Source organism: Aplidium turbinatum, chromosome 5 (assembly GCF_918807975.1).
Source record: "Aplidium turbinatum chromosome 5, kaAplTurb1.1, whole genome shotgun sequence".
In the NCBI taxonomy this organism is placed as follows: Eukaryota; Metazoa; Chordata; class Ascidiacea; order Aplousobranchia; family Polyclinidae; genus Aplidium; species Aplidium turbinatum.
The window spans coordinates 22,241,590-22,259,763 of NC_137476.1; the positions used below are offsets into that span (position 1 = coordinate 22,241,590).

Here is an 18,174-nt window from a genome sequence, read left to right on the forward strand (position 1 = left end):
GTCTCACTGTCTGTAATTCTTATTTCACTGGTGTATCACTATTTCCAATCAGGATTGTTGTTGTACATTATGTTGCTATAGTTATATGTTACGATACATTACTTTACTAAGTTAATATGATTTTTATTATTCACTTTGTTTTGTTGTTGCAGAATGAAGGCCATTAAGCCGCTGAGGTTTTATATGTCACTGACTTTCCTTATTTTTTTATTTTTTGTACTTCTGTTTTTTCAAAATCAATGTAATGAAAGTTTATTTGTTGATCAACCAGCACAGGAAATAAATTTTCCAATAACTTTTCTTGAACCAGACTATTCAGCAAAGTCCGATCCTTTTACAAACAAAGACTTTATTGGCAAAAAGATTTTAAACTTGGTTTCTTTAACTCATTATGCTTCAGAAAGCTTTAAAGTGGATGAAGGAAAAGAAAACATTGACAAAAATTCATCAAAAAGCAATCGCATTGATTTCTCATATACCCTCAATGAGCTGATAAGTGCCGTACATTTGCAAAACTTTTTATTACAACTATGGGGATGCAAAGAAGTGGATTTAATTAAGGTTTAATTATTGTCTGATAATTTTTATTGTTTAAATTTCTTATTTATTTTTACCTTTTTTTTTTCATGCCTGGGCAATGTAAGGTCTAAAAATGCACGACAAAACTAGTAGCATAGAAATATTTTTTAAAGTCAAATAACCAAATTAAGCATTGCATACAATTACTAAAAAATTAAAGCTGTTGTTACCATTTTTAGTGTATGAGAACATGAGGTCATTTGATGGCAACAAGGTAAAACATCAAAATGTGTTGAGAGACGAGAAAACATGTATGGTGTCAGTTTCATGTTTAATCTTTTCTACCATTGCTGAAACCTACATCAAATATCTTGTGAAGTGTTGAGAAAGTCAAACAAGATCTGGAAAGACAAATTTAGCTTCAACATGATTTGTAATGAGAATGAGTTGTTCTGACATGGCATATTCATTTGTTTTTGTATAGAATAGAAGAAATCTTCCATGCTTATTGCTTACTCATTTTAATGTTGTAGTCAAATTTTATTGCAAGGTTTTACAAATTTCTTCAACACATCTGATGTTTAGAAATTGAGTTAATTTGTTTAATGTATCACGATAAAGATTTTGACAATAAGGACAGCTGATTTAATGCACTGGTGCTTGAACACCCTCTGTTTTTTGGTACTTTCACAACCTGATTGCAGCCATAGCATACCACCTGGTAAATGGCAGCTTCTGTTCTATACAATACAGAAGGAAATTTTCTTTTAAGAGAAATAAACATGGCCATCCTCATACGTTCAAATCAAAACCTCCCTTTTTAAGATGCAGCTTTTACAAGATTGAAGGAGATATCCTTGAAAACATAGTCTTGCACTGGCACAATTTGGAGCTACATTTATCTGGTTTCAAGAGCGTCTGCTGAGTAAATGAGAAATACAATCAGCAAATCTTGTACCTTACAGTACTTTTGTAAAGTAAAGCAATTTCTGGGATTTTGTAAGTTGACAGGCTATGGCAACAACAATGTGAATGAAGGTCTTTTGTGTATGATCTAGGTTATATGCCGTAGATGAAGTGTTTTTTTCTGTTCCTACTTAACTCCATTGGCTAAATTGTTTTTTGCAGATTAAGAATGTCTTGCATGAAACCAAAAGAAGCACAGTGTATTTGGGAACTTACAATAACAAAAATGTACAAGTGCAAGTAATGAAGAGCGACCCTGATCTGTCAATGAATGCCAACTGTGACTTGTCAGATTCTGAAAGAACTCAACAAAATTTGGATCGATGCTTTTTGTTGAAGCACAGGTATGCAACACCAACAAAATACAGTTTATGTGTGATATGTGATTGAATTCGCACAGAAATTGTTTTTATACTGTCTGATGGGTCAACTAGAAAAATCAATGTAGACAGGTGGCAAGCTCACATCATAAGTGAACGAGCAAGTCGGTGTATACTCTTTTGCAATGTTTGTGCAATATTTTTTAGCAAATCACATGGAACCCTGTCAAGTAACCCATGTTGATGTGCAATCTGCTGCAAGCGGAGATAGCGAATGATTATTGTTGTTATATGATTATAATTAATTTTGCATTGATGCGAGTCTGGATTTAGTATTGTGTTCTTTAATCATCATAATCAATATATATGATACTACAATTTTCGATTTTTTGTGAATTCAAAATAACGAATAACTTGATGCCCCCACTGATGTTTATTGTTTTTCATCATGACACATTACAGTTTTGAATCTTGGAGTTATAGATATTCCTGAGTGATAAATTCGAGAAAAAGTATTGATTATTCTATTATAGGTTGTTATTGCCACATGATCATATGCTGATATTTTCTTTCTAGGCAACTCCTTGATGAAATAGCTTTATTTGTGCAGCTTTCCCATTCTAATATAGTCGGAATTCTTGGCTTGTGCGTTAGAAAAGTAGATTTTATTGATCAAACTGGTAAGTCACTGTCATGATGTTAAACTACCCAGCCAAGCCAATGCTCACTCATCACCTAGTGGCTGGATTAGTTTGCATGTAACAACACTTAAAGCTTCACTCTGTTAACCGGGATAGCCGGGTATGTGTCAGTGATTTAAAGCCTCTACAAGACAGTGTATAAAACTGACATGATAGATTCCAAACAAGCTGAATACAATTCAAGAGAAAAATTCTAAGAAGGTCAGGTTACCTTTTTTTCGCTTTTGACCCACTCATTTCAACAACTTTAATGCAATCGAGTAAACTGAAAATTTTGGTCCCCTGTACGTGACTGTTTTTGCAGTTTCCGGGCTGTCGTCATCTGAGGTCATATTACTGAAAGAAACTGGTTCTCCGACTTCTCTTGAGAAATTAAATCAGCTCAGTTGGAATGATCGGCTCCAGGTCGGTTTGTTGAGTTTGTATTCACTTACACATTGGTCTCTACATTTTACGACGAGCCTTTGTGTTGTCGTTTCCGAAGACATGTAACAAAAGAATAAATCCTAATAAATGAGATTTTTATAAACAACGTATTCTTTCACATTTGACAAAATAGTAAAGTTGGTCAGGATTGGCAGCCAGACTGTCAAACTAGTAAAAGAAATGACATTAAACTAACCACCTGAAACTACTGCGATCTGACAACGCATTCAATAAACTCGCTGGATAACAACGTTATCGTTTATTTTAATTTTGCTTTGCAACTTAGTGTATCAAAAAAAAAGCATTCTTACGAATCTGATATAATGTTATAGATTAAATTCTTGCTTTTTTCAGGTGGCTGCATAGACTAGCCTAGTCACTAGATTATGACAAGATGTTGAAATGATATCTGGTCAACATCTTGTGATAGTCTGAAGTCACCGGAAGAACGCAAGAAATTAATCTATAAGTTAAAATGCCTGGTGAACAATCTTATTCTGTATTTAGAATCATGATATTGTTACTTACATAGCCTAATCAGTAATCACTCAGGTTGTTACTTTGTATGTTGGTGGTACAACGACGTGTACTCTTGTGTAAAGCTACATTTTTTTGCCTACATTGCTAAAATTAAAAGAAATAAAACCAATAGTTTTATTGCTTCTTCAAATGATAGTCTTCTGCTCAATGGTGTAAAACCGTAAAATAAGTGTTGTCTTTAAAAACGTATCGTGTGTTGTTAAAAACGTATATAACCGTCTAACTTAAATCCAGAATTGTAAATAGATAAGAAAACTCGACGAAAAAATAGTTGATGTTTGGTTTCATTACTCCATGACCATGAAATTTTGTTCGCATTGCTATAATTTTTTTTTTTCAGCCTTAAAATACTTTTTCGTCTTACTCCTCTACTCATGTCTTATTTCTCTTTACTCAACCAGGTTTGTCTTGATCTACTGAGCCTTGTCGTCTATTTTGCAAACACACCTTTGAAAAGCTTAAGGCTGGAAAGTTGGGAGCCACAAAATTTCATTCTGGATACGATGAACAGAAAAATCCTGTTATGTCATTTCCATCAACTTTTATTCCCCTTAGAGCCTTCCTGTATGACTGACAGCCAGTGTGTCATTGCTGGAGTTGACTTAGGTACGTCGCTTCATTGAATCAGTGAGTAGCTGTTGATGGCACCGCGTTCATATCCCAGTAGTTGAAGATTAAAATATACAGTAATATATAACAATATAACAGCAATCTCTTTCTAAAGTTCAGTTATCTTCACTTGGTTCGAGTCAATGTCACCCTTTGCAGGAATTAGTTGTATTTTGAAGCGATGTGTGGGTTACAATGCAAAGAAGAATCTATTCGAGCTCACTCATCAATTCCTGCTTCCGTTATTACTACACAACGTTCATCCAAAACTTTCAGAGACTGTTTTTGATATTTCCATTGCGCTGAAAAACCCGAAAATTGATCCTACCGATCTTGCAAAAGATATTCAAGAATTACTGCAAAAAGGTAAATATTCTTTTTATTTTCTGAATGACTTTCAAAACAGTGATGGACAACATAAGCTGTTGATAACTAATCCGCTGTTCAAAAGCTTGGTTGTTGCTTTCTACATGACAGTTGTACTTTAAATTACTAAGATTTGTTGCATGATTTAAGCTTATTAAATGTACGTGTATTAAATGTATCCTGCTATCCTGTTACGCTATCTGTTTGTAGTGAGTTGCGTCTGCTCTAATTTAATTTGTTTTTTGTCTGTCTCTCGGTTTTCCACATCATTGTTTTCGATCGTTGTGTATTTCTCGTTATTTAATCAGTTAGCTAGTTTCTTTCAAGAGGCTGACATTTATTGCATTTGTTATAAATAATTTCAGATTCCTGATGATGGCTTTATTGGCTTAAGTTAAGCCGAAAACGCTCGACTGTTAAAACTATTTGTAAATATTTTAAATATATTTTAGTAATGCTTAACCGTGTTGTGCCTTGCCTGTCTGTGGTACAAAGAAGCGAACTCTCTCCCGAAACTACAGTATATGAACTTAAATGCGTAAATGTGTCGGCTGCATTGCCAAGTGGTAAGAACCATGGAACGACACTCGAAAGGGTGCCGGTTCGACACCGTTCAAGAGCATGCGGTTGTGTCTGGATACGACAAACAAAACGTAAAGTACAATAATCTTACAGCTCAGTCTCAAATATTCATGAAGCTTGATCCGGGTCAACATGATATGAACAAACTTGACTCTTCCTTTGTGAGACCCTTCCGCTTCTCCGATACTTGGAAGGTAAAGATGTTCTATGTGTCTGAGATACTTCGACTTTACAACAACACGCGATTTAACTCACCTACAGCTTTTAGCCTCATTTTTCTTCATATACTGTATTGTGCAACTCACAAAGAAAGTTAATGGAAAAAATTTTTTCAGAGATACAATTTGATGTTTGTTTTTGCGTACTTTGATTTTGATCTATTAACCTTTGATCGTTTCTATATGAAAATTTACGGCACGGTTCGTTGGTTGCGACTTTTTTCCGATGGCCGGTGTGGTCGACTAACTAGATTATTGGTGCTCCCTATCGACATTCAAATGTGATCACAGACAATGTATTATTGTATATAGCCATTGCCGTTTGGGGATTTTCTCCTGATTAACGTTATGACCCAGAATATAGAAATGGCAGTCAACTAAAAATGAGAAACTCAGACTTCAACTCACAGGCCAACAAAAAAGATAAAAAAATTTGTGTCTGCAATGTAAGATGTGATTTGGGGTAAATTGAGGCTGCTGATTTCAAAAATCACATCACATTTTGCCCATCACATCAGGTTTTTGAGATTATTGCATGATTTTTTTTCATAATATTGGCTTTTTGGCCGAATTTTCTCTTAGTGTTTGAAAATTTGTCATAATCATGGAAATGATTTTATTTTGTAACATTTGGAGATGTATGATGACACCATGACCATTGGAGTGACCGACTTATCTTCAGAAGGTACACTAGTCAGAAGGCCCCCTAGCTAGATGGTCCACTGGTCAAACAGGTCACCTAGACCAGTGGTTCCCAACTCATGGGTCGCGACCCAAAGTTGGGTCGCCTGATAACTTTTTTGGGTCGCTTGTTTTTCAGGCATATTGTATCTTGGGCAAAAAAATTAACAATAAAAAAAATTTAAAACGTGATGAGATCGATCACAAAACTGGAAAATATAAACACAAGTCATGAAGCGTTTCATGTCGAAACATCGGAAAGCTTTGTAGCATGATCGTAGTCAGGGCCGGATTTAGCTGATGGGGGGCCCGGAGCACTTTTAGATCGGGGGGCCCCCATGCAAAAAAAACGTTTGCGCCTACGGCGCGAAAAACCATCTCTACGTCTACAGTAGCATCAGTTCAGTACTGCACAGCATTTTGCAGAAACTTTAAAGGCCAAAAGGAAAAAAATCACATTTTTCTCCACATAGGGGGGCCCTTCAAAAGTCGGGGGGCCCGGGGCAACTGCCCCCTCTGCCCCCCCCTAAATCCGGGCCTGATCGTAGTGCAAGAAGTTTTAACAATTTTCGCTTTTATTATTGTTATTATTATTATTAAATGTAAACCCAACAAAAATTTCAGTCTCAAACATAAATTAACTTGACAAAGTTACGGGATCTATATTGTAACGTGCACTATGTCACGAACGCTATGTCGGACAAACTATGACAAAGTTTTCCACACGTTGGACCACGCATAGTCTGGTGTGGTAAAACGCATCAAAGACAAAGCCCCAAGTGCTGTATGGACTTATTGCTTTCTCCACAGAGAGGCCTTGCTGCAAAAAAGCTGTCTCAAGAGCGGCACGAAGTGTTGAATGATGTGAAGTGTGTAAACTTCATCAAAACAAGTCCACTAAATCGGCATTTGTTTTTGTCTTTGTGGATTCTGATTATTATCAAGCATTGCTGTTGCACACAGAAGTGCGATAGTTGTCACGAGGTCGTGTCCTGAAGCGAGTTTGTAATTTGCGAGAGGAGATTCCTACCTTCCTGAGGCGACAGAACTTGTGAGATTAGCCGAGAAGTTTTTGCAAGAAGATTTCAAGGCAAACGTTGCTTACCTTGCCGATATATTTGACTCTCTGAATTCTCTAAATTTATCTATGCAGGCAATGGTTTTACGGTGATTGATCGCGACGCAAAAGTTTCTGCTTACCACAAAAAACTCATATTCTGGAAAAGTTATGTTACCAGAGATGAGTAGGCTACGATATATTTCCTCAACTAACGCAATATATCTGTGGGCCTGTGGCAATGAAGTTGATATTAAGCAAACGATAATTAGACACCTGGAACAGTTTGTGCACTACTATGGATAATTTCTAACACTTAATAACCAAAGTGATTGGATAATTGATCCATTTGTTGGAAAAGATCTGCCTCAACTTTCCATCCATGTTGCAGAACAGTTTATGGACATAACGACAGAAGTAGCAAACCGTATTTCTTTTGCGTCCTTCAAAGACAAATACCCCAAAGATTCTGCAAACATCCACTTTTGGGCTTCCATGTACAAAGTGTATCTCACAGTTTCACAATTAGGGATTCAACATCAGATTTCATTTGCAACAACTTGGCTTTGTAAGATTGGATTTAGCGCCATGTGTGTATTGAAAACTGAACAGCGAAACCGGCTGGAAGTTAAAGCCGACATGCGGCTATGCCTAAGCAAAATAACGCCTCGATTTCAAAAACTCACTGACAGCAAGCCAGCACAGCTATCTCATTAGTGATTTGATAAACATATTATTTTCGGAAAAAGTTACTGCTTTTGTAGTGCTGTTTGTTTGCAACACAATCTTGTATGGCTTTTAAAATATTACGACAATTTGCTTGGGTCGCAAGATTTTACCGAACTGATTTTTTTTTTTAAATGGGTCGCCTTAAAAACGAGTTGGGAACCACTGACCTAGACCATCAGGCTAGTGTACCATCTGTCTATGGTAGACCATCCAACTTATGTACCTTCTGAGAACTATCCATAAACCACCCCTTACAGGAAGGGTTATACTCAGTTTCGCCTGAATGTTTAGTACGGTACCACTCTACTTTTTGATATTTTTCGTTTAGTGAAGAGTCCACCATAGCTACTGCTGAACATGGAGATTTAAGCTTATGAGAAACTTGTCTATAACTTATTTTTATTTTCATGTATTCGGATTTTTTCATATTAGCAAGACGTTTATATTCTGTTTGTGGTGTGAATAAGTAGCAGGATGGCATCTTCAATGAGAAAGTGTGAAAATGACCCTGATGTTTTTTGTTACATATGTGGCACTAGTGGCAGTCATACTGTTCCTAACCAAAGGCAAACCATAACAAACTTTGTGAAACAAGCATATCTGGCATACTTTAAAGTTCGCCTGAGTGATCAGGATAAATCATGGGCTCCACAAGACGATAGATCAATAGAAATTCTAAATCCACTCACAACATTCACGACAATCATGCAAATTGCAAGCGAAAGTTTGACCCAGAGTAACGTTTCCCGAATGTGCATGTGAAATTTCCTTTTTTTCTGTAGAATTGAACGTATTTTTATGTGTCTATTATTCAATTTCTTCAATTTTATTTTTCTTTGCTGGTGCAAACATATAGCGAATGACATTACAAACACACAACTGTAGCACCAACAAAAGGAAAAGATGGCAAAACCAAAAGATTTAATAAAATATGCATTGGAGATTTGCACAGCCACCAAACCTACTTCTTAACATGAAAAACATAACAATGTACTCTTGTAAAAAAAAGGACGTTGAACGTTTAGTGTTAGTAGATAAACTTTGAAGAATTGGGTTCAAGTTACCAGACTCCAATAAAATCAAAAATTAAAAAAAAAACAGGTCTTGAAATACCTCAATGTTTTCATTAATATTATGTTTGTATCTCTTGTGTAGACTTTAGACTTTATCATGATGAATTTAGACTTTATCGCAGACCTTGTTGACAAAAAAGGGTTCAAATTCCCTAAAACGCCATAGTCTACCAATGTAGATCAGGAGTCGATTTTACCAATTTTTACCAAAAACAGCATCAGATATGATAAAATCCTGATGTGATACAAAAAATCTGATGTGATTTTTGAATTCAGCACCCAAAATATACCCTTGAATGGTATTTACTATGCTGACACAAAAAGTGTGTTGGCTTGTGATAATTCTTCTAAAAAGTATTAAATAAGAATATAATATGTGAAGTTTTCAGCAGATTTTCTGCGTGTTCATTACAACGGTCGTGTGCTTCCAACTAGTGGCTATGATTTACGAATTTTTTTCCATTTTAATTTGTCCTGAAAACGTCTAATGTGATTTGTTAATGTGTGTAGCCTACATTAGTTACTGAAGTAATTATCATTATGTGAAATTTTAATCTGTCTGAAGTTTTTCCTGCTAGAAAAAGGCTACCCCAATACCCCATTCTTGTCTTCCAGGTTGACTCATCGAAAAAACATGACAGGAAAGTTGCAATAAATGAAGTGGACATCAAGAAAATTCACAAACACCAACAAAAAAAGATTAAAAGCAGTAGATTCGGTGGAGAAGGCTCGAAATCGTTGGATGATAATGTAGGTTATGTGTATGCTGCATGTACTTTCGGATTCTGCGGTATAACTTTAAACCGTTATGAAGCTGCTGTCAAAAATGCTCGGTTGTACTGAGATTCTGTAAACTTCTGTTGTTGTCAGAAGCCAAAAAATGCCTTGCTTTACTCTAAAAACTGGTTGGAACTTTAAAAACAATGAGTATTGGGTGATCAATCGCGGGGCGTGCACAAGATTCGAATAACCACGGGAACTTGCGAGATGCACTATTGGTGTCCGAATACCTCAACAAGTCATGAAAATAAGGCACTGAAATGAAGATGCGATTAAATCAGCAAGTCACATGCTGTAGAAACAACAGAAAGTTTCACGCAATTACACGGGAAATACATAGCAATTCGTGGCAAGCTAAGATTGATTCGTTTCTTGGCTTGTTAACTACGGAATGGCCCGTTTCGGTGAGTCCGATTCGGTGAGTCCGATCCCTATTCGGTGATTTTTTTCAATTTTTTTTTTAAATTATCGGGTACCGTAGCCTAATTATCATTGCCGTTTTAGGGTTGGGGGTTTGAGGTTAGGAACTCACCGAATCGGACTCACTGAATAGTAGCAGACCCTGTTAACTATACTGCTCAAAACATTCAAATGTCACAGCTGTTTTGGAATATTTCGAACACTGATTCCGAAAATAACATTGATGACTTTGCATCAAAACTGAATTAGCACATCTTCGAAATTTTGACCTTTATCCTCTGTTGTACAGTGCTCTGACTTTCTGATCTGTGGTTCAACATTTATATCATGTGGACGCGAAGGCAATGAAGACAGTGTCCCTATCCTACTACAATTATTTATTAATGCAGCCCGTGAGCCCGCCTAATATTATTATAAACCAGTATATATTGCTTCTTTTTACTTTAATAGTAAAAATGTTTTTGTTTTTAACGTCTACAGCTTCCTGCGAGTGCAATCAGACAAAGCATGAACGGCCCAATTCTTAAATATCAAACAAAACAGTTTGAATAACTAATGTTGTTAAATTATCTTCAGCAGTTGGAACATGTCTTGGAGATTTTATAGATTTTTTAATGTGCAAACTTGTATTCTTTATTATATAGGATCAAGTGCATAAAAAATTTATTGTGTACAAAAACGCTGATTTCCCTGGTCGGTACGACTACAAGTGCCCTAAGAGCCGAGCTAACTGGGGCTGCAAGAGGTTTGTGCACACCGTGAAAGATGCCATGCAGGCATGCTTGAGTGACGCTAAATGCAAAGCTTTTGTGACAATGCCTCATCGACGAAAAGAAGGTTGGTCTTTTAAGTAAAAGTCTTCAGTTTGGCATCGTTTCAACGTCTTTAAACAATGACTTTAACACGTGTTGTATAGTGTTAGCCCTGATAACAAGAATCAGTTCTGTTTACATTAATTCAACGTTTGTATACATTGATGGAAAAAAAACAGATTTGACTACTGAAAAGTTAAGCTTTCCATTGTTTGTGTCTAAGTCTAAACCGACAAGGAAACAAAAGATATCGATATTTTAAGACAATATGGCGGTTGAAGCAGTGATAAATACAAATAGACGCTTGCTTGGTTGAAAGAAAGGGATGTATTTGAGATGACGAGACAAGTTCCCAGAAGACTTGATTTGGAGGACAAGAGGAAGATTCAGGAGAAGACGAAGGTCTTGTTGGGATAAAGATGCGAAGGTGGTGGAATCGCGCGTGGAGGACACGCCATTTCGAATATTTTTCCAAATGAGGATGTTTACTTTCCCCCGTGGTTGAGAATAGAGTCCGAGGTTAACCCTGATATTTTTCCACCATCACAATCTATTCTTATTCCTAGTGTGTTCACGCTTCTACATTTCCTGATGTCTGCTGAGGTCAAATGAAGTGTTCAAAAATAATGTAGCATGCTTGACAACTTGGAGCAAATGAAACATCATCGCATCTTTTTAGAGCTTAAGCAATGAAGAAGCCACCACCACCATCTTTCACAACCACTTGTGTATTAGTTTGCTGTATCACGATACTGGGACGTTAATCTTATTTTCACAGGTTGGATACTGGTGGTACTGAAGTCAGACATGCATCGTCCAACTGACCACGCCGGCACCAACGTATATATTCGTCAGAACACTGGCGGCGATAATGCGGTAACTATTGGTCCGCAAGCCACTGCTCGAGAGGTAACTTGCTTTTTGCACGGCCTGTAGAAATTGTTCACAAAATGTGACTTAGCTAGCCGTAACTCTAAAGGCCGTGCTCCTTGATACCAGTACAATACCCAATACATGTGTGACGTGTTCTAAACGTCATTCAAGCTAACCTCGTCTATTTTTGTTTGCTATTGAAAATTGAGTGTTCACCTCTAGGCTTTGAACTTTTTTCCCTTCTTTGTCCATATCCTTGTTTACTTCCTTCCGTTTCTCCGCTGTGTACGACTTCGAGTGACAGTATCTTTGTAGATTTCTATGTTACACAAAACTACCAACCCTAGTGGCTGCCATCGTATCTACTTACTGTTTGTAGCATGCTAACTTGCCCTGCATTTGAGTGTAACTTTTATTGATGCGTAGTTCAAACATACAGCCGTGGTCAATGGGGTACGATTAGTAGCGTTTTACCGTGATGTCAAAAAGATTTATAGTTTGTGTAAACTGTTAATGCACTTTCAAATAGTTTAGTTTTCACTTTTCTTCACTACCCTGTTGTATGTATAAACTTTATATAAATCAACTACATTGATATTGCCAAACGTGCTGCATTTTACTGACTGTGGCCTATTAGAAAGAAACTGGCCACCCTACTCTTGTTAGTGCCGAAGGCTTAGTATAATGGAAATCTTATTTTCTCATCCCCCGATGCTTGGATCAAGTATGGGACTCACCTTAGCTTATTAGGCTGCTACAAACTGTCTTATAAACAATTAACAGCATTCTTTATCTCAAAGCAGCAGCAAACTATTTTTTCCAAAGGTGCACGTGCAGACAAATTGCATAGACTCGATGGCGGTTATGCAAGTCCAACGGCGAATCATGAAAGAGCAGGTTTTGATGAAATCTTGTGGATGGAATGGTAGGTCAGAAGTTCGACTCTTGCTGGCAGTAGGGTGTCTTATAACCATAGAAAACTCAAAACTACTCTGTGACTACACCAAATGGAGGCCGTTACGACTTTTGGTTGTAATAATTCACAGTCTACTGTTGTTTGTTTGTCGTATCCAGGCTTACACCTGGTGGTTGAAGATTAAGTAGACGGGAAGGCAAGGAAGCCAATCTTCGTGTCCAACTTCAGGCATGCCTTTAAGCGTCCTGCCAAAGACACAGCCGCATGCTCTTGAGCGGTGTCGAACCGGCACCCTTTCGATTGTTGTTCCAGCGCTCTTACCACTTGGCTATGCAGCTGCCAACTGTCTACTGATTACCTGCAAAGAACTTGCACTACAGTTTTGTTTTCAGATTTTAGTTGCTAATATTTATTTGATGTATTTTGAAAACATTGTGTCGGTTTGTTTATTGTATCATACATCACAGTTCACTCGAAAGAAAATCAAACAACTCTTTGACATCCTCTACAATACTCATTCAGGTATGACGGATGCTGATTGGATGGATTTTGCAAAAGAGAGCACAGTGACCGACGCCCGTAAATTCAAACCAGCTTATGGCAGACTGGCAAAAGGGGGTCAGATAAACGTGGCTTTGAAAAGCAAGTCGCAACATTTTTCTGCATTTTTCCATGCCCAGCAGGGACCACGTGAACTGGATGTCTCACACTCTGCTGTGTATCAAATTGATAGGATGTTAGGGGTGAGAAGAGTTTTATTATTTTATTTTTTTAATTCGGTGGTTTAACTAGCTCAGGAGGAGTTGACAATTATTCCTAATGTTACGCGCATGCGCATATTATTGCCAGATCCTTGTTAAACAAATTCGTCTTTTTTACACTGAATCAAGGACTGCTGATGTTAAATCAGTGTAAAACAGACGGATTGTACCAGCTGATATAATTTAATGTCATTAATTTGGTACGCTTGTGATCAGCGGACATCGGTTTGGTTAACTTTGGACATAAAATGAAATCTATACTTTTGATGCAGTATTGAGAGATAGATCTTGTAATTGCGGTGTGGGAAACCTATTTTCTGATAGTGGGATGTATAAATTTTGTCATATTAACCACGAGCCGCTAAATGTCATCACGAAATACAGCCTACTCAAATTAGGCCTATATGTCTACACAAAATGATTTTTTTTTTATTTGACAAATTTAGCTTAGGCTGCATTTAACTGCAGGTCGCTGCAGTAGATGAGGTTTCAGAAGGTTTCACCAAATCAGAAGGGTAACCAATTAAACATGTTAATTCCCAGTAAGATCTCAATCCCAGCAAAAACGCCGCCAACCAATAAGAAGCTACACTGTTCGTGACGTCATCAAGGTTCCAGAAAGAACAAAGAAAAGACGCAAAGATTGAGTGAATTTGTTTGTTTGTTTTTCATATCTTTATCCTGCATTGCGGGAAAGCGGACTTGAGCGCTATGCATCGGTGTACGCCTTCCGAGGTACACCTGACCCACGCTGCAGCCGACGGCAATGTCTGTTTCCGGTTGTCTACTCTACTTATGACTTAAATTTGGTACTACCCATTACTCGAAATCGATCACTGAATTAAGTCAACATTTCTTCGTCACGTCAGTGGAGTAGAAGGTTAGGGCGTTAATAGTCATTTCAGTGACGTAGGTTCGATTCCCAGCCCTGCCATAGCTCTTTTTTCGTCTGTAATGACCAAACATTAGTTCAAAGCAAGAATCAACTCTCTGGTTGAGTGCTAGAAAGGTCGCAATGCTGCAGTCAGCTGGTTCACAGAGAAAATTGTTCTGTGTTAAAAGTGTCTACTGGTCAAAATACCCCATCTGCTGCAGCGACTTACAGATTATACAAATACGCATACGGGATTGACTTCAAATGTGATACTTGCGCACACGTTTGTCTTAATTTAATAATTTTGTACGATTTTGTTTTCCAACGTACAACACCTCCACCATATCTTCTAATTCTTGTGAATTATTTTTTAAATCAAACAGCGCATAGATACTACGATTATTAATATACTGTACAGCATCACAAGAGTGCTGGTAGAAATGACTCGAGATATTAAAAATATGAAACGTACTATTTCCTTTGCAATGCCTCACCTTCGGTTGCTGCAAATTTTGCGATCTTGCTACTATATCAGCAACCATGTAGAAATCATATTATTGCTTGGTTGTAAGTTTCCTCTGGTTTTGTTTAGGCAAAAACTATGGCTACTAGCCGGCAAATCAATCTCTTTTTACCTTGATCACAACGCAAAACACGACTAATTTGCTGACTAGTTTAGAAAGCTGACATGGTTAGCTTTCTCTTTCAAATTGCACGATTCACTTTGCAGTTGTACAAAACAATCCCTGCAGTGGAGAGACGACTCACCTCATCCCAGCTGTCGCGCGCTGGATTTCCAACCGACGTCGGTGGGAACCGATTTGATCACTTCCGGTCTCTCAAGCAGGCAGACGGATCATTGATTGGTGTGGTGATTCCAAAGGTGAACATTAGCAGTCGATGCTTTTCCTATTCTACATATTAACTTTGTTTTTTTTTGGTCTGAAAAACCCACAGAGTCTAAAATCCCAACGTGACTTTTGTCTTCTGTGGTTCGTGCGAGCGATTTTTGAGATTTTCTTCGAGGAAATCTCACCAGCAACGACGAATTTTTAGATTGAAGGTGAATCGTTTGTAGTTGCCTTGCACAAGATATCTGCTTGTGAGTAGGAAAAAATGTGCAATCGGCTGGAAGGCACTGTAGGCTGCAAGGAAACAATAGCTGAAGCTTTCCAAATTACTTTCACCTTACGAAACTAATGCACAAAATTATTAACATCAGTTCAAAGGCATGACCAAAATGGTTTGTTTTTTATGACTGAAATTGCCTCTTACATCAATAGGTTGCGTTTTTGTTGACATTACTTTAGTCTTTATGTCATTTCATCTGATCATTTTTGTTTAAAGAACTTATAAAGAGTGGCTGTCGAAGCTTATTCCCTTTCAGTAAAATTTAGAAACCAAACTGGCATAAAACTTTTGCTTTGAATGACGTTAACCCAACAATATCAATTTAAGTGAAAAGAAGCGTTCTTCCTGGCAGTCAGCGCTATGCCGAGCAACTCAACAGTTTAGCTGTCGAAAACTAATATCATTTTATCTCAAGAAAGCAAACATTTCATGTAACTTCAGGTGTTAGTAAAAGTGGTCACTGAACATCATATTTCCGTTCCTCCTTTGAGTGGAATAACTGGCGCGGTGACTCCGTTCAGCAGGAGGCAACTGGACGACTTGGAGTATCTGCTGCTGGGATTCTTAGCTGACATCCCCACTCCCAGCAGGGGTCACGAAAAGGTTCAAGGTGGGTTTGTGCGTTAATGTTGCGGGTTTGCTTTGCCGTGAACAGCAGTTATTTCAGAATTCGAACCAGTTTCATAGAGGCAATGAAAACATGACACAGTTGTTTTGCTTCGTTTTTTTAATCAGCTTCGAATTTATTTCTGTCGTCCTACTGCATTGTGAAATTATTTTATTGAGTGTAAGCATAAACAAGTTGAAATAGCATGTTTGTTTTTATGTTTAGCTGCGTTGCACTTTACGATAGGTTTCTGCAGGTTACAGACGTAGTAATACTACTTCATATTGTCAGCTTCTTTACCTTAACCCAGTGCGTTACAATCACATTTTTGAATAGCAAATAGGCACAAAGCGGCCTGTATTTGTTGGCAAGTTATCTTGCGTGTGCTTTTAAGAATAATATTGCTTTAAAATTGCAGTCGAAATGTTAAGTCAACCAATTTGATAAATTCTACATATAATTTAGCATAAAATTTTGCAGAAAAGTTTGCTAAAACCACATTTGTCATCTGCAGCATGATAGTTACCGTGTCATGTCTATCATTTCTTTCTATTTGTATAGTGCCACATGTAATTTTGAAACTGAATTAGCAGTTTTTACTGTTAGGTCAACTTCTTCACTTGAAAACTGAACAAGCTTTCCGTCCAAATTCGAACAATTACATCTCTTACCTCTACAACTGCCAATTTCCTTCTGACGTCATCAAAATATTGCGTCATGTCTACTCTCACCGCTGCCGCTTAAGCTGGACCATGCGGACTGGGCTCACAGATAGCCATTTGACTCATATCGGGAACATCTTCCAAGCGAATATGATCAGATTGTTGGACTTGGTTGATAATTGTGTTGCCCGGTTTGGTAGGCTTGCTGTGTTTTATGACGAAAAGGTCAGGTAGGGTAGGAGCAATAATATTACAACGTTATTTATCTACTTATCGCTCGCACACTGTGTCTCTGATCTCAACGATTATTATACTTTTTTACTTTCTTTATTCAATGCCTCGCGCTTTGCAGTGATGTGATTATCTCGTACACGAAAGTTGCGCTTCGCATTTATTTCCTTTTTCCTGACCTAAACTATTCGTAAACATCACAAAGTAGAGTAACGTTATAACTATTTTCATTGCATGCTGTATTATTATTTTAACGTCGAACCAACAAAAAATGTTCCTTTACATTAGTATGCAATTGCCTTAAAACTCCATCCTCCTGTCGTAACGTTGGGTAGCTGGATCTAATATGTCATTGTTCTGTCATTGTCACTGTCATGTCATTGTCACTGTCATTGTCACTGTCATTGTTATATTTTGTATTGCCTTGCGCCAACGTTCATTTTGGATTATAGTAGTTAGCAGATTGTCGTATTCATGGTGCTATAGTTTAATAAAACGAGCTTTTTGGAGATTTTGAAAAAAACTTGATTCAAGTGAGTGAAACGTAGCCTTTACATGTGCAATTTCAATTATGCACATTGATCAAATGTATCTGTATCATTCTATTCTCAGAACTGTGTTGGCGACCTTCGTTATGCAATTTTAAAACAGTGTTGTGCAAGATATGGTATCTGTGCTAAGATGAAAGGCATTTAACTGTGCAAGGATGATTCCATTGATAAACATAATAAAAATGTGCACTTGTTTTTTGAAGCAGTGGGAAGTTGGTACTTTATTTGTTGGATAAACGACCTAAATGCTACCTCAACTTTCTTATTAATATTTTGAAAACCGTATTTCAAAACGGTGTGCTGTACTGTTTTAATGAATGAATACTGTATTGTGTGCTCATAGTTACATTAAGAGATTGTTATCTCGATGTCAAACGCCCTTTCTAGAAACTCATTTTTACGACGGTTTCTAATTCACTGTGTGGCTTCATATTTGAAAATAAAAGTGTAAATTTTGAAGTGTGTGCTTCTTTGAAAAACACTCTTGAAACTAATACTATTTTCCTCCAAATAATAAAACTGATAATCCTTTCTCTACTTTACTAATACTCGTTATGCAAGGCAAGGAAGTCACTCTGAAAAGGAGAGACAGGCTGTGATTTCTCATTCATTGCTGCTATTTGTGCATAAAACCTAAATAACGTCTTCAAAAACTTACCTAACGTCTTCCTTCCTAACAAGTGAACCATTTTAACCCATACGTCATTTTCTAAAGATATTGTATTTTTCCACCTAAGCTGCACTAAAAAGCGAACAGAAAACAAAACTG

The 18,174-nt window shown here is 37.2% G+C and overlaps 1 protein-coding gene across 1 annotated transcript; it reads left to right on the top strand.

Moving 5' to 3' along the window:
- The first annotated feature begins 159 nt into the window (after positions 1-159).
- On the top strand, positions 160-17,856 carry LOC145770391 (uncharacterized). The gene is made up of 15 exons (XM_082582024.1): positions 160-561; positions 1,648-1,829; positions 2,382-2,485; positions 2,811-2,911; positions 3,874-4,078; positions 4,241-4,447; positions 5,123-5,223; positions 9,403-9,537; positions 10,632-10,824; positions 11,578-11,708; positions 12,498-12,597; positions 13,111-13,331; positions 14,954-15,106; positions 15,796-15,964; positions 16,568-17,856. Exons 1-15 carry the CDS (start codon positions 184-186, stop codon positions 16,855-16,857), a joined length of 2,670 nt encoding a protein of 889 aa, XP_082438150.1. The 5' UTR covers positions 160-183; the 3' UTR covers positions 16,858-17,856.
- The last annotated feature ends 318 nt before the right edge of the window (positions 17,857-18,174 follow it).

Excerpts from the sequence above, each read along its gene's own strand:
- LOC145770391 (XM_082582024.1), top strand. The coding sequence starts at position 184 with ATGTCACTGACTTTCCTTATTTTTTTATTTTTTGTACTTCTGTTTTTT. Across the intron at positions 13,332-14,953 it reads AAATTGATAGGATGTTAGGG|TTGTACAAAACAATCCCTGC; the intron begins GTGAGAAGAGTT and ends TTCACTTTGCAG. Across the intron at positions 15,965-16,567 it reads GGGTCACGAAAAGGTTCAAG|GTCAACTTCTTCACTTGAAA; the intron begins GTGGGTTTGTGC and ends TTTTACTGTTAG.